Source organism: Monodelphis domestica, chromosome 5 (genome assembly GCF_027887165.1).
Source record: "Monodelphis domestica isolate mMonDom1 chromosome 5, mMonDom1.pri, whole genome shotgun sequence".
Classification (NCBI taxonomy): Eukaryota; Metazoa; Chordata; class Mammalia; order Didelphimorphia; family Didelphidae; genus Monodelphis; species Monodelphis domestica.
The window spans coordinates 306,151,260-306,167,598 of record NC_077231.1 but is presented as its reverse complement, the minus strand read 5'-3'; the positions used below and the strand labels follow the sequence as shown (position 1 = coordinate 306,167,598).

General features: G+C 41.3%; 1 protein-coding gene across 1 annotated transcript in view; it reads left to right on the top strand.

Annotated features, from left to right (window-relative positions):
* Positions 1-8,902: 8,902 nt before the first annotated feature.
* Positions 8,903-16,339, top strand: part of ABHD5 (abhydrolase domain containing 5, lysophosphatidic acid acyltransferase) — a 34,585-nt gene continuing 27,148 nt past the window's right edge. The window contains exon 1 of the mRNA XM_001381247.5: positions 8,903-9,130. Coding sequence (XP_001381284.2) covers positions 9,105-9,130 — 26 coding nt within the window. The 5' untranslated portion in view covers positions 8,903-9,104. The remainder of the gene's footprint in view (positions 9,131-16,339) is intronic.

Sequence of the window (16,339 nt, the reverse complement as noted above, 5' to 3'; positions counted from 1 at the left end):
AAAGTAGAAAACATCCATCAGTTTCATATCCTGTTTCATTCTCAATGGCAAGGAATAGTCACTCCATAAATATCTACTGAGCACCTACTATGTAGGTGACACAGTAATAACAAGCACCGATAGTATTTCACATATATTCATACAGTATTTTTAACTACATGATGCATAACATTTTTACCTAAAAAAAGAGTAAGCGACAAATTCTTGTTGTAGCTCTGCAAAGAAGGCTGGTGCTAGGTAAGTCCCATGCATCTGTCAATAGGGAAACTGAAAGACAGCATCAAGAGTCCATTAAGAAGGATGAGTTTTTGGTCAAAGGTCTGGTGCTACACTAACTCACCCGGTGCATTAGTCCAAGAAATCAGATGCTTGGCTTCTAAATTGGAGGAGGAGTGATCTATGCAAATCTTTCCTGATCTCTTATAACGGGATTACTTTTCCAAGTTCTCTATAAACAGCATGCCTTATGTCATAGGATCCCAGCTGGAAGGAAATGTAGAGACTATCTAGACCAAACCATTGGTTTTATAGGCAAACTAAGGATAAGGACCTTAAGTGATTGGCACAGGGCCAAATGGCCAAGTCAGGATTTTAGACCAATTATATCACCAGCTTGCTTTTACAAGTGAGGAATCAATGCAGAAAGATCTGCCCCATGTAGACAGATGGTGTCAGAGGTGGGATTCAAAGCCCAGTTCAGTATTCCAACCACTACATTAGCATTACATTACAGAATCTTAGAATCTCCAAGTGAGAAGGAGCCTGGGAAGCTCTCTGGCCAGAGCTATCTAGGATCCCTAGGAAGCTTTTCCTCACAGTGAGCCTCTAGGAAGAAATTTGCTAGTAAAAGAGAAGAAAAATGTAAAGTGGCGACTTGAGGAAAAACAAGATCAAGGAGAAATGAACATGTTTTTGGCAAAAGAGCCATTAGAGAAAGAAAATTCAAGATGGGGGTGGTAGAGAGAGGAGGTGAAGGAGAAGAGAGGTGAAAGAGAGAGGAGTGGGGAAGAGAGGGGGGGTGGTGAAGAGGGAAACAGAGACAGAGAAACAGAGAGAAAGAGACCGAGAATCTCAGTATAGATTTCCAGTAAAGTCTAGGGCTATTTGTTCAGAGGCTCCTCCTTTGTTTTCCTATGGGCTGTTCCACTTATTTATAGCAAACACTTGTAAAAATCAGCTTATCTTTATCTAGAGATAAACCCCACTATAAAAATACAGATTGCCAATAAGCAAATTTACCAAGGGTAGAGGATAAGAGATGCCAGTTTCCAGTAATTATTGGGGGCAGGAGAAGAGGAATTCTAGAGAGGACAACTTCACCAGGTACATAGCAAAATTCTGTCTATTCTTTGCATAGGTCAGTAAACTATCTGCTCATGATTGTATTCTGTTTGAGGTTCCCACTTGATTGCTGGTTCCATGCCCAGCCACTGGCATCAAGCTCATGCAATGATCCACGCACAATCAAACCCCCTAAAGCTCCAAAGTTCCTGGATTTTCCTTATCCCGATTGGCTTCTGCTTCCCATGGTCCTCCATTTCCTATCTCCAGGTGGGAGGGAGCTCTATTTCTTATCAGTTCTCCTTGCTAGTTAAGAGCTAACCAAAAATTGAATTAATAATGCTTAGACCACTTGTCCCTTGTTTGTTGTCTTTTTAAAGAAAAATTCTTTGTAAACTTTAAAAAGTTTATAAATGGATCACATCATTGTTATACAAAGATACTATATTGTGGCTAAGTTTTAATAATCAACTGCTCACAGAGAATTCACCATATAAAGAATGCTTAATAAACAATGGACCAGGCTTACTTCCATCCAAGGCAACCACTGCCATTGCTTACGCTTACTTGTAAACCCACAGAGAAACATCCTACAGATTTCTGGAATCAAGAGAGAAGGACTGTGGCTCATTGTGTTCTACTTATGTGTCTACCTAAAGATGAGGCCCAGTTTGGGGGAAATGACCCAAGGCAGGAGAATATTGGAAGAGGACAACTAAAAGCTCTTTGTGGCTTCTCTTTTTCAGTCACCACTGAACAAAAGCCTCTCTTTGGCTGTCAGACATAAGGAGACTAGCTCTTAATTAATTAGAGGCATCCTCTGTTAATTATTTCCAATTTATCCTGATTTTAACTTGTTTGTACACAATTTTTTGCATAATGTGTTCCTCATTAGACTGTGAGCTCCTTTAGAGCAGGAACTTTTGCCTTTCTATCTCCAGGGCTTAGCACTGTCCCAGAATAGAATAAACACTATATAAATGCTAGTTATTCTTTATTATTGTTATTAACAGTATTAGTATAACTTCAGTCATATATCTCTGGGTCTTTAATCATCCTTAAAATGAGGGGGTTGGAAGAGGTAATTTCTAAGATTCTTCAAGCTCTGGATTTGACCATCCTATGCTGTCATTTGCCTATGCAGAGTTCCTCACCTGTAACTTTGGAGTAATCTACAATTACTCATTTTGGAGTAAGATCACTTCCAGACTATATTATTAAGAAGAAATCAAAACTATTTGTTAGTTTAAAAAGTAGAAAAATAAATCAGCAGAATAGATAAGAATCAGAAAAAAATGGAATTCAATAACTCCTTGTTAGGTATTGCCCCCCCAAAGTAAATGTGAGAAAAAAACTCCTTATTTGACAAGAACTGATACGTGATCTGGGGTGAGAAATGAGGCCTTTAATAGGGAAACTTGTTATAAAAATGTTTGATATTATGATATCTTTGAACATAATGCAGTTTCTCAAATTACCTTTTAATCGGGTTCATCTTTATTTTGCTTTGTCTGAGGTCACGATTGCTACCCTTGTCTTTTTTGTTTTTACTTCAGCTGAAGCATGATAGCCCTTTATTTTAAGTCTGTGTGTGTCTTTCTGTTTTAAATGTGTTTCTTATGAACAACGTATTGTTGGATTCTGGTTTCTAATCCATTCTGCTTCTGTTTTATGGGTAAGCTCATCCCAACCACAGGCACAGTTAGTTATTACTGTGTATTTCCCTCCAACCTGTTTTCTTATGTTTTTTCATCTTTTTTATTCTACCCCTCCTCAAAGGCCCATATTTTGTTCTAATTGCTGCCTCTCTTAATCTTCCCTTCCTTATCCTATTCCTCCCTTTTATCCCCTCACCCCCCCCCCCCATTTCCATATTGGTTAAGTTACATTTATGTACACAACAGAGATTTTCATCATTCTCATTTCTCTTCCCAATTTGTACCACTCATCTCAGTTTTTAACTTCCAGGAAATGGATTTGGTTTTACAATGTACATTTCCCCCCCTTCTGTGTTAATGTCTTGCCCTGCCCTTGCAATAGCTTTGTAGAATAAAATTCTTTTGTTGTTGTTTGCTCATTTTTCTAGCCTATTTCTTTTTTTTTTACTTTTAAAACATTATTTTATTTGGTTATTTACAAACATTATTCATTGGAAACAATGATCATTATCTTTTCCTCCCCTCGCCCCCCTCCCACCACTTCTCCCATAGCCGGCGCACAATTCCACTGGGTTTCACATTTGTTCTTGGTTCGAACCCATTTCCATGTTGTTGGTATTTGCACTAGAGTGTTCATTTAGAGTCGCTCCTCAGTCATTTCCTCTCAGCCCCTGTAGTCAGGCAGTTGCCTTTCATCGGTGTTTTTATTCCCATAGTTTATCCTCTGCTTGTGGATAGTGTTTTTTAGTCCCTGCAGATTGTTCAGAGACATTGTATTGTCCCTAGTGGAGAAGTCCATCACCTTCGATTGTACCACAGTGTATTAGTCTCTGTGTACAATGTTCTCCTGGTTCTGCTCCTCTCGCTCTGCATCACTTCCTGGAGGTTGTTCCAGTCTCCATGGAATTCCTCCACTTTAGTATTCCTTTGAGCACAATAGTATTCCATCCCCAACATATACCACAGTTTGCTCAGCCATTCCCCAATTGAAGGGCATCCCCTCATTTTCCAATTTTTGGCTACCACAAAGAGCGCAGCTATGAATATTCTTGTACAAGTCTTTTTCCTTATGATCTCTTTGGGGTACAAACCCAGCAGTGCTATGGCTGGATCAAAGGGCAGACAGTCTTTTAGCACCCTTTGGGCAGAGTTCCAAATTGCCCTCCAGAATGGTTGGATCAATTCACAACTCCACCAGCAATGAATTAATGTCCCTACTTTGCCACATCCCCTCCAGCATTCATTACTTTCCATAGCTGTCATGTTAGCCAATCTGCTAGGTGTGAGGTGATACCTCAGAGTTGTTTTGATTTGCATCTCTCTGATTATAAGAGATGTAGAACACTTCTTCATGTGCTTGTTAATAGTTTTGATTTCTTTGGCTGAGAACTGCCTGTTCATGTCCCTTGCCCATTTATCAATTGGAGAATGGCTTGATTTTTGTACAATTGATTTAGCTCTTTGTACATTTGAGTAATTAAACCTTTGTCAGAGGTTTTTATGAAGATTGTTTCCCAATTTGTTGCTTCCCTTCTGATTTTGGTTACATTGGTTTTGTTTGTACAAAAGCTTTTTAATTTGATGTAGTCAAAATTATTTATTTTACATTTTGTGACTCTTTCTAAGTGTTGCTTGGTTTTAAAGTCTTTCCCTTCCCAAAGGTCTGACATGTATACTATTCTGTGTTTACTTAATTTACTTATAGTTTCCTTCTTTATGTTCATGTCAGTCACCCATTTTGAATTTATCTTGGTGCAGGGTGTGAGGTGTTGATCTAATCCTAATCTTTCCCACGCTATCCTCCAATTTTCCCAGCAGTTTTTATCGAATAGTGGATTTTTGACCCAAAAGCTGGGATCTTTGGGTTTATCATATATTGTCTTGCTGAGGTCACTTGCCCCAAGTCTATTCCACTTATCCTTCTTTCTGTCTCTTAGCCAGTACCAAATTGTTTTGATGACCGCTGCTTTGTAATATAGTCTGAGATCTTAGCCTATTTCTTGAACTTGAACTTTAGGTTAAAGTTGGGCTCTGCTCACCTGGAGGTGGGGAGACATAGTTCCAAACTTTAGGCGTTTGTGTGCTATTTTCAGGGACAGTTTAGGGGTCTGCAAGCTTTTGGTGCTTCCAAAGTGGTCTTTACTCAGGAGAGGCCCTCCGGCTCCTGCAGCCACAAGGAACAGAGTAATCACTTATTAAATGAGCTTGTTGACCGTCTGACATATCTGGCAGGTAAGTCATCTAGTTATTGCTTGACAAATTCCAGAGACAGGGAACTCACTACCTCCTAAAGAAGCCCATGTCACTTTTGGACAACTCTAATTATTAGCAAATTATCTGTACATGGAGTCAAAATACACTTACTAAATTTTTTTATCCAGTTGTAGTTTGTCAGCTTAGTTTTGTCCCATCTTTCCAACTTGGCCAGATTTGGGGTCATTTTGTTGAAGGTGGTTACCCTATAAACCCTTTGAAATTCTTTTGATTAGTGAGCTATCTTAAAAAAATATATTCCCAGGCTTACATGTAATTGGTAAAATAAAATATCTTTACAAAAAAATAATTCCCAGGTCTAAATGCAAAGGATGAGACATATAAAAAAATTATCCTAGTTATTGCTTTCTGGGTCTTTGGATCTTATTCCAAGTCTCCCCTTTTCCTACCTTTCTTTTTTTTTTTAACCTCTACCTTCTATCTTAGAACTAATACTGTATATTGGTTCCAAGGCAGAAGAGTGTCAAAGCCTAGGCAATGTGTCTGAGGCCATATTTGAACCCAAGACCTCTTGTCTCTAGGCTCAGATCTCAATCCACTGACCCACCTAGCTGCCCACCCTCTCCCCCCATTTCCTTCTTACTGTGGAAGGTACCATCAAGGTACATCTCATATCCAACCATGCCAAGTTCTGCCATTTCTACCTTCGTGACATCTCATATTTGGACTTTCTTGTCCAGTGCAAGCTCTTATCACATCACACTTGGACTTCTGCCAAAGCTGCTAGTCGTTCTGGTTGCCTCAAAGCTCTCTCCACTCTAGCCCATTCACTCTTCCACTGCTAAATTGATCTTCCTTAGCTCAGGTCTGGCCATACGACCTCAATCTATGTTCACTCAACTCCAGTGGCTTCCTATGGCCTCTGGTATCCAATATGAAATCCTCTGGCATTTAAAACCACCTGTACCAGGCTTCTAAAACCTTCCAGAGCTCCATGGACTTTGCTATCCAGCAACAATGGCCTCCTTGCTATTTCTCTCATCACTCCATCTCCTGATTCCAGGCATTTTCACTTGCTATCCCCCATGCCTAGCATTCCCTCCCTCTTCATCTCTGCCTCTGGACTCTCCTGAAGTCTCCTCTCAAGTCCCACCTTCTCTAAGAAGCTTTTCCTGATCCCCCTTAATGCTAGTACCTTCTCTCCATTGATTCCCCCCCTCCCCCAAGTTTATCTCTTATATGTCAGGTCTGTAAAGAGCTGTTTGCATAATGTCTTCCCCCTGAGGCTGTAAGCTCTTGTAAGGGCAGGAACTGTCTTTTATTTCTTTGTATTATTAGCACTTAGTGTAGTGCCTACCTGACACAAGTAATTATTGACTGACTGATTTACTACTGACTGACTGACTGACTAAGAAGAGGCAATGCAGAGAAAGGATATGGAGTCAGAATGCTGGTTCAAATCCTGATTTTGCCTCTGTGGGGCTTGGTGTAAGTCACTCATCAACTTGGAACTTCAGTTTTCTCATCTGTGAAGTGATAGACAGACGTGATCCCTCAGGTTTCAAAAGACATTTTTGCTAAACAACTTTAGAAAACCATGAGGTGTGGTTGTGGTAGGTAGTTAGGGAAACTTTGCTCCACAATGATTCCTCTCATGTTAGCTCTTAGTGGGATGTTTTATCCATGCAGTGTTTGCTCAGGACTGCTTTGTGATCCAGGACTCAAGAATGGACAATTACAAACTCATTCTTCCTTGGTCTCGTCTAATTCCTCAGGAATCTATTTGCGTGACCAGGTTTAAGAGCGTCTGTGTCATCCTGAGAGAGAAATTATAATAGTCATGGCAATGGTGTCAGTCATTTATTGAAGGCATACACAGATCCACAACTTCATCATCACCAGGCATTGCCTCACATCTGACAGCTCCATTACCCAGGAATTCCTGTTAAACCACAGCCTACTTCTCTGTTTTCTCCTCTCCAGACCCACACAGCTTTCAGTCTGTCTTAAACACTTCACTCAAACCCTTCCTGGCTCTCTGACCACTCCACATCTCTATACTCTATACTGGTTTGCCCTTTGTGACCTGCAAGGTTCCAGCTATAGTTTACCCTTTCATGCATCAGGGAAGCTAGGGAGGATTCCTAGAATTGTAGATTTGTAAGTGAAAGACTGGAGGTCAAGTGGTACAAACCCTTTATTTTATCAATAAGGAAACTCAGGCCCAAGTAGCATTAAAAGTAACTTGTCCAGCATCTCACAGGTAGAAAGTAGGCAGGGCTAGGATATGAATCAGGATTCTGCTAGGACTCACAGGGCAACAATAAAGTTATAAAGAGACAAATTTAGGTTTGATACAAGGAAGAAAATCTTGGCAATAAGTATGCAGAAGTGGAAATGAGCTGTCCTAGGAGGTAGTGAGTTCCCCTTACTAGAAGTTTCTGGCTGGCTCTCCATTCACTTTATGAGGAGAGGGAAGCAGCCCAAGAGAACATAAAGGAGTTGGTCCCAGACTGACAAAGAATTTGACTTGAAGTGCTGCCTTGGGTCATCCTGGTTTGTGACTGGCCAAAGTAACAACCTCTCAGGGCTCTAAGCAAACTTTTGCAGAGAAGGTGCCTCCCCTGGAGCTCCCAAGGCAGATAAAATCACAAACCCAGGGGAAAAAATCAAGGGGAATTTTGAGTTGGGCTGTGCAAGATGCCTCTGAACATCCTGGGACTCCATGGTCCCCAAACCACCCCTCTTCCACTGAATGGAGATGCCTTACCAGATCTCCCTCATTTGAGCTCCTCCTACTTCTTTCTCTCTCAGTGTAGGACAAATGCCACATCCTCCAAGATCTTTTCTAGACTCTGGCATTCCAGACTTCCAGTCATCCTTCCTGGGTTCCCTCTTCTGTCTTTCACTTCCTTGCTGGGTCCTAAAATCAGACTTTTAGACTCCACCCTTGTATAGCCAGCAAAACTATTTCAGCTTTCAGCTCACCCCAGATCGGTCCTTCCTTCTTCTCTCTCAGATTCATATCTCTTCTTCCTTTCCGTCACTCCCATCCCAAACTTGATTTATTTCTAATGATATAATTTACTACCATCTCACTCCCTCACACTCAAAGCCTGGGCTACCATCTTGGAGCCTTCTCTGCACCCAAACCACTTGCTAAGTCCTCTTTAGTCGGTCCTCATGGCTTCTCATTGCACTTCTCTACTTCTTCAGTCAAGCCCTCCCTAGGTCAAATCCCTAATTGGGCTTTACACCTTTACCCAAAGAATCCTCCTAACTCCGTGTTCTGATCACATCACTCCTCAGCTGGAGACAGGACGGCTCTTCTGGGGGGGGGGGGGGTCGCACTATATGACTTCTGCGGTCCTTTCCAGTCCTCAGTTTGCTCCCTCGGTATAAAGTGGGACTCCCACTAATTGACATCTGGAGTCTCTTTCAGCCCTTCATGTGGGCTCTTAGTTTGAAGGGATGTCTCTTCTATTTGCCTCGGTTTCCTCCTCTGTAAAAGGCGGGGGCCGCACTAATGGACCTCTAGGGTCTCCTCCAACCCTAGATCTGGGCTCCTGGAATGAAGAAACCTCTCTTCCCGGAGAAGGGTGGCCCTAACCAAACCCCGGGCTCCATTCCAGCGTTGACCTCTGCGCCCCGCCCCCTCATGACTCCTCCCCCTCCACCCGGTGGGAGGGGCGGTACCTGACGCGCATGCGCACAGGACACAGAGGTCGCGCTTGGCCGCGCCCGCGAGCGCGATGACGCAGAGGCACGTGCGGGGCCGGGCCAGGGGGTGGCGCGCGCCCTTAAGGTCTCGCGGCTGTGGGAGGCGGTGCCTCCTCAGTCGGGTTGTCAACCGGCTTGTGTGGTGGCGAGGGGCCTCGGGCGAGACTGGGTCATTTCTTCGGGGTCGCCCGGAGCCCGAGTCGGGCTGGGGCGAGCAAGGAGAAAGCGGACATGGCGGAGGAGGAGGTCCCCGAAAGGTGAGCGGCCCGGGCGGCTCGGACTGGGGAGGAGGGAGCGAACGTTGGGGCCGGGAGTGGGGAACGGCGCGAGGACGACGATGGAACGACGGGGTCTGACGCGAGGAGTGGGGGGTGGGGGTGGGGTGAGCAGGTGTGGTGACCCTGCCGGGAGCCGGCTCGGAGCTCCGAGAATGGGGGAGGAGAGCGTTTAGACCAGGGCGGGGCGAGGATGTTGAGAACTGTCGGGGATTGGCTGGAGCAGACTCGGGTGGGGTGAGCGTGAGAGCATTGGGGGACGTTGAGTGTGACTGGAAGGAGAAGGCGTGGTTAGAACTACGAGAGTAGCCTGGGATTGGCTGCAGACCGCGTGAGAGGGCCAGGCGAGGATTAGAATGTTGTGAGTCGTGTGTGACGAGGTGAAGAGGAGGATGGAGCCCTGAAGCTGGGGGGCGGGGCTAGGACGCTGGGAGCGGCCGGTGATTGGCCGGGCCGACGGGGGTCGGTGCGGCTTTCCTCCCGGGTTGGGGGGGAGGCTAACCTATCCTTGGGTGTTGGCGCCTCTCTGAGTAGTCCAGGTGTGACTCCGGGTGTGACTGTATATTTGCGGGGACTCTATTGTGACTGGCTATGTTGCCGTTATTGCTCGCGAATTCCGAGTACGGGATTTACCCGGGAAGTTGTCCTTGGGGGCCTTACCTACTTCCTTAGCTCAATCTGACTCCTGGTTCCTCGTTGAAGAAACTGGCTGGCGAGTGAGGGAGGGACTCCCTCACTTGCCAGCTCTTTCCCTATAGGCGTGTCACTTACAGTACACCTTAGTTTCCTCTTTTGCAAAAGTGGCCCTAACGCCACCTGTATTTCCAACGTTTCTGAGACCTGCTGAAGTCTTGACTTTTTGAGACTCATGTGGGGTTTTCTTGTCGGAGATCCTGGTTTGCCATTTCCTTACTCCAGCTCATTTGATAGATGAGGAAACAAAGACAAAAAGGGTGAAATGACTTGTTCAGGGTCACACAGCTAGTAAGTGTCTGAGGCCAGATTTTAATTTAGGAAGATGAGCCTTCCAAACACCAGGCCTGGGACTATATCCACTCTACCACCTTTAGCTGCCCTAATCTGAAAAATGACTCAGTTTTAAATACAACTCATGGAAAAACTAGGTTTTGACCAAAAATGCTCCAGTTACTGAGAACTAAATTCTTCAAGGTTGTATTTCTTGGACCTATACCCCACTCCATCTCACCCCCCACCCCCACATACACACAAACAATATAGAAATGCTTTTGAATGAGGTTCAGGGTGAGTGACATACAGTTGCAAGTTTCAGGGAACTTTTGACTTAAAAAGAATGTAACAAAAAAAGTGAAGCATGTCTGTGAAATAAAATCCCTGCAAATTATCACTTAGATCTGTTGGTTTGTTTCCCCATTCCAAATTCTTTTAGATCTATTTTTTTTTAAGAGCAATTTGGAGGTTGAATTAATCCAGCATTAAAACATTTTTAATAGTTTAAAATAAAGAACTTGTACCTATTTTGCCTTTCATTTAAAGTCAGGTTCTTGATAATTAAACCTGGTTAATTTCCTGAAGAATTAATTTGAAAAAAATTATCTTATTTCTCAACATTGGAAAAAATTGCATTTCTACACTCTTCTCCACATGGATCAAGTTTTTCAGTTGGTTGAAGCGTATGTGGCTTCTTTCTGAGACCTGCAGAAATATACTTCTAATTTTACTATTTACAATTCATTATGAAAACTAGTATATTCAGAAAGATATGATTATAGAAACATTGAAACTTATGGTAAAATAAAGACTGATGACCATTTGCCAGGTATGTTGTAAGAATTTTTGCAAAGATAGATTTGATTAGACCACCATCAAGATCCTTTCCAATTCAGAAATTCTGTGGTTCTATAATTCTCATTACCTCCTTGGCTGAAGGATGATAGTTTTCAAAAACAACACCTGCCAAACACTACAGAGTGGTTATGCTTGGTGAGGTGGGGTGGTCCCACATCAATGAAATCCTAGATTCTTGGAAAGTGCAAAGCCATGTCAGGCTCTGGGGAAGACAAAAAGACTAAGAAATGGTTCCTGTCCTTATGGAGTGTAAAGGACATTATTATTTTTAACATTTTATCTTATTATTATTCATTTCTTACATTATTGCAGCACATTCATTTCCCAATATTTTCCTCTCCCACTCAAATGAGCTATCTCTTGAAACAGAAATGTTTAAAAAGAGGGTAAAAAGACATTTCAGCAAAACAGACCACCATAGTGACCTGACTGCTGGTATGTTGTTCACTGTTCCTAGGGGAGAGGTGTTTTTGCTCTACTCTTCAGGGTAAAGTTTGGGCATTATAGTTACCTTATGTTCCCCCCCCCCCCTTCCATTTTCCATTCTTGGCATTGTGTGTATTGTTTTCTTGGTTCAGTTTCATTTACCCTGCCTCATCTTGTGTAAGTTTTTCCATGATTCACTGAACATTCCTTATTTCTTATAACAGCTATCATTAATTCTATTATACACATGCCAATATTTGTTTGGCCATCTTCAATTGAAAGGCATCTGCTTGTTTTGAAGTTTCTTGCTACCAAAAAAGTTCTTATATAAATATTTTGCTATATAAAGAGCCTTTCAGTCTTTAATCTCCTTGAAGTATGTACCTAGCAGTAGGTTCTCTAGGTCAAAGAGTATGGATATTTTAGTTCTTTTTTCATAATTCTATACTGCTTTCTAGCAGTGTTTCTCTATCAACTGTGTTTGCTTAACTTTCTTGCTAGCATTTTTAACTATTTCTCCTTTGTCATCAGATAATTTACTGGATCTGAGGTGAAGCCTCAGAATGGTTTCACTTTGCATTCTCTTATTGTTATTATGGTGACTTTTCTTTCGTAATTATTCTTCATGACTCATGCAGCTGTTCCTCACAAATGAGGAAACTATTATTCTTCAGACATTTCATTTGTGTATAACTCTTTCTGACCTATTTGGGGTCTTGTTGGCAAAGATACTTTCTCCAACTCATTTGACAGATGAGAAAACTGGGTTAAGTGACTGTCCCAGGGTCCCACAGCTAATAAGTATCTGAGGCCAGGTTTGAACTCGAGATGAGTTTTCCTTACTACAGGCCTTAGTCCTCATCCTCTGTGTCACCTAGCAGTCTAGTAAAGTTCAAAGTGCTTCAACAAATCTTATTTCTGGTGGGCATGGAGAGTAGACCATATTTGCAGTGATTTGAGAGTGTGTATGTGAGATAGTTTTGTATTTCTGCCTTAATTTGTTGACTGCCTGCTTAGAATTGGAAGTGAAAGCTTGTCTCCCTTATAGAAAAATAGATAGGGATGACTCTATTCACCAAATCATTAGGAAGAATGAAAAATCTCTAAAAAAATAAAATAAGGGGGAAGCTGGGTGGTTCAGTGGTTCAAATGTGGCCTCAAATACTTCCTAGCTGTGTGACCCTGGGCAAGTCATTTAATCCTCATTGCCTAGCCCTTACTGCTCTTCTGCCTTGAAACCAATACATAATATTGATTCTAAGACAGAAGGTAAGGGACTCTAAAAAAATAAATAAAATAAAAGGACTCAATGTGAAAAATGAAGAAAAAGGTTCTCAATAAAATAATTGTGGCTTATTTGAGGAGACTTGGGGGATAGAAAAAAATTTTTTAATTATAAAATTCTTTACTTGTTGAGAAGCCAAACTTGGGCGAAAATACTGGAGTTGTTGTCTTTGAGGCACATTATTTATGATGTTCATGTTAACTTTTCTCTCCTTGAACCTCTGGGGCCATCTGAAATGGCATTTGCTTTGTGACATATATCTAATACACTTATTCCAGGTTCAAGAACCAGTTCAGAGAATGGAGCTTCTTTAAACAGCACTTTTAACTCTTCATCAGCCATAATTTCTAGTGCTTCTATACTGCAATGATAAAAGCCTTGAGTACACCTTTTGGCAGATCCCAATCCTTTCTTACCATGAACAAATTTTGTCACTTCTGTTGCAAGCCATATTTGGGGTCATGTTTTTCTGTCACTTTCATATGCATCTACATTATATGTTCGATTTCCGGAAGGGGTAGAAAAGGTAGTTTAAGGTACCTTTCTATATAGTCATTGGACTGTAGGACAAAAAACTGATAAAATTCAAAAGGAGAAGTGAGAAATAGATAAAGAGTCTTAAAGAAGAGAATTGGCCCTGAAGAGAAAGGAACTTTTCTGTTTACTACAAGGAATGATGTTGATGCTGACAAAGTTCTCTGGGTCATCAAGGGTGAGCAAAAAAGAGGATCGGTATCCGGAATCCTGCTCAGGAGATCTGAGGAACAGTTTGTCACCTTGATCCCAGTAGTAAAGATCAGGAAAATGTTTAGGATGTGATAGAGAATTTCCCAAGACTTGTCAAACCAGAAGGTTACCACCCACTTCTGATGACTCAGTTGGCCATAATTGATGTTGTCTAAAGGAATTTGACAGCATTGCTAAGCTTTGTAAAGGTGTGGGGAAGAAATTGAAGAACTTAGAGGTGTGGTGTTTCATCACTATAGCCAGTCAATCACCAAGCATTTATTAATAACCTACTATGTTCCGAGGATTTATGAAGGATACCAAGACAAAAATGAAACAGCTTCTGTCCCCAAGGATCTTCCATTCTAATAAATCAAAGGCAAGAGTTTCAGAAGAGAGAGGTAGATTTATGAAGTGAATCACTGTTTAAAGAAGGTGGTGTCTGAGAAATGGGATTTGTATTTCTTGGCCGTACCCTGAAATATAAGAATGATAGGCTCCTGGCCAGGGACACTGTGCTCTTGGGAATGGCTGGTGAGAATGTTTGGACTCTTGCAATATCTGTAATCAAAAAGTCTGTAAATTGAAAAGGAAGGGGAGAGAAGAAAATTGATGTCTATATAGTTACCAAACTAGATACCATAGAGAGTGGCCACAAGGTAGGGAGAAAAATGACACCTTCAAATTCTTAGCAGAATAAACTAAATTCAAGATGAAAGGATCTAGAAGTAAAACATGTAACTTATATACACAAATGCACAAAGTTTAGGCAAACAAGTAAGAACTGAAGATCCAAAAAGCAAGGAGGCAAATTTGAACCTCATAAGTATCACTGAGACTTGATGGGAGTTAACTTAATTAGAGTATGACTCTGGAAGAGTATGCCTTATTCAAAAGGTAAAGGATAAGTAAAAAGGAAGTGTAGTAGATTCTTGAGAAGATTTTTGAGAAAACAGCTTCTTGGAAAGATAGGACATCTGTAACAGTTAAAATTTAGGAATATGGGGAGACTAAGGCAGGTAGAAATTAGTTTCTCTCTGCAAGGAGTATTATATTTTTTAGAGGTTTATTAAGGATTAAGGATTAAAGAATATACAAGTAAGAAACATGTGCCTAGGCCAGAGGCCTAGACAAAATAACCTCAAATCATGGAAAAGACGCCTCTGCTCCAAAAAGGAAGTCCAAAAAGAGACCTCAGCTTAAATACCTTCTAGATCTCGCCCACCTCAGAATTCTGTGGGATTACAAAGCATTTTGGGGAAGTGGAGCAAGGGCTTGTGGGGATTGAAGTCCAGAGTTCAAATCTCAATTTTACACATCTAAGTTCTAGAGCAGGAAGCTCTAATTCAACAGAGGGAGAAACTTATGATTAAATCCTACAGACCACCTGGAAAGGAGAAGATGGGTATGAAAAGTTTTGGAAATAGGTGATTTCTAGCATGGAGACAGGATATAATAGTAATGAGAAGCATCTGGTTATCTACTGGAGTTTTCTCTCGGCCAAAAGCAAAGCTTCAGGTAATGACTTGCCTTATTAATAACCTTATCTTTAAAAAGATGGAAGACTCAAGGAGAAATACTGTACTAGATTGGATTCTCACAAACAAGGAAGAATTGGTTGCTAGGGTACAAATGATGGTAGTCTTCTGGGAAAGAGACAATTTCCAACTAAAAATTTATGATAGAGAATAGGAAAGTCAGGGTTCACCTTAGATGTGCTGTAGATTTAGATTTTTAAAGGATATGTATGGAAGATTTTTAAACGGGAAGATAAGAGAGATAGCTATCATGTTTCCCCTTAGTCTATAGGCCAATCATTTCCAAGTCCATCAGCTGATCCTCATGTACCATGATCTTAAGGCTCCACCATTCTGGTTGTCCTCTGCACATTTTCCAGCTTATCAATGTCCTCCTTAAATCATTGTGCCCAGAATTAAACACAACCCTTGAGGTCTGAGAGCATAGTGTAGGGGAATTTTCACCTTGCTATTTCTATAAGCTATGATTCTTCTAATGGAAACCTTGACTTCATTAGCTTTTTTTTTGACTACCCCATATCATATTATTGACTCAGTCTGAGTTTGTAGTCCACTATTAAAAACTCCAATTCTTTTTCAGAACTATTGTTTTTCCATACCTTTTGCATCTTATGCTAGTAAAATTGGTACCCAGGTGCAAGACTTGATATGAATCCCTTATGAATCCCCGTTGAATGTTTTATTAGATTAAGCCTGTTAACATCCTTTTGGATCCTGATTCTGTTATCTAGTGTGTTAGCTGCTTCTCCTAGCTTTGCGACATCTGCAAATTTGATGAGCATACTGTCCATTCCTTTATGTTAAAAAGGTTAAAAGTAAATGACCTAAACACTGATCCTAGGGACATTTCTCTTAAGGGCCTCTTGTCAAGAAGACAAACATTGTGCCATTAGCAGGTACTTTCTGAGTCTGACCATCTAATCTATTATGAATCCATTTGACTGTATTCATGTCCATTTTATCTGTAAGAATAGTATGAGATACTTTTATCAAAAGCTTTGCTAAAATAAATCTAGGTAAACTATACCTCATCTACTAATTTAGTTTTCCTGTCAAAAAAGGAAACAAGGTTAGTCTGGAATGACTCGTTCCTAATGAGAAATCAGTGTAACTCTTTATATTCCATTGCCTTTTGTAGATGTTTGTCAGCCATTTCTTTTATGATCTATTCATATACCTATTCTAGGCAGCAAGGTGGTATAGTGGGTAGAACACTGTGTCTAGAGTCTGAAAGACCCAGACAAATCACTTAATGTTTGCCTCATCTGTAAAATGGGGATCACCCATTGTTGGGGGTCTACTTGGCACTGAATTCTTACCTTTGTTTCCAAGAAGCTCTAGCACATAGAGTGACCACAGCCCTCTGAACCATCTTAGCAGATGGGCTAA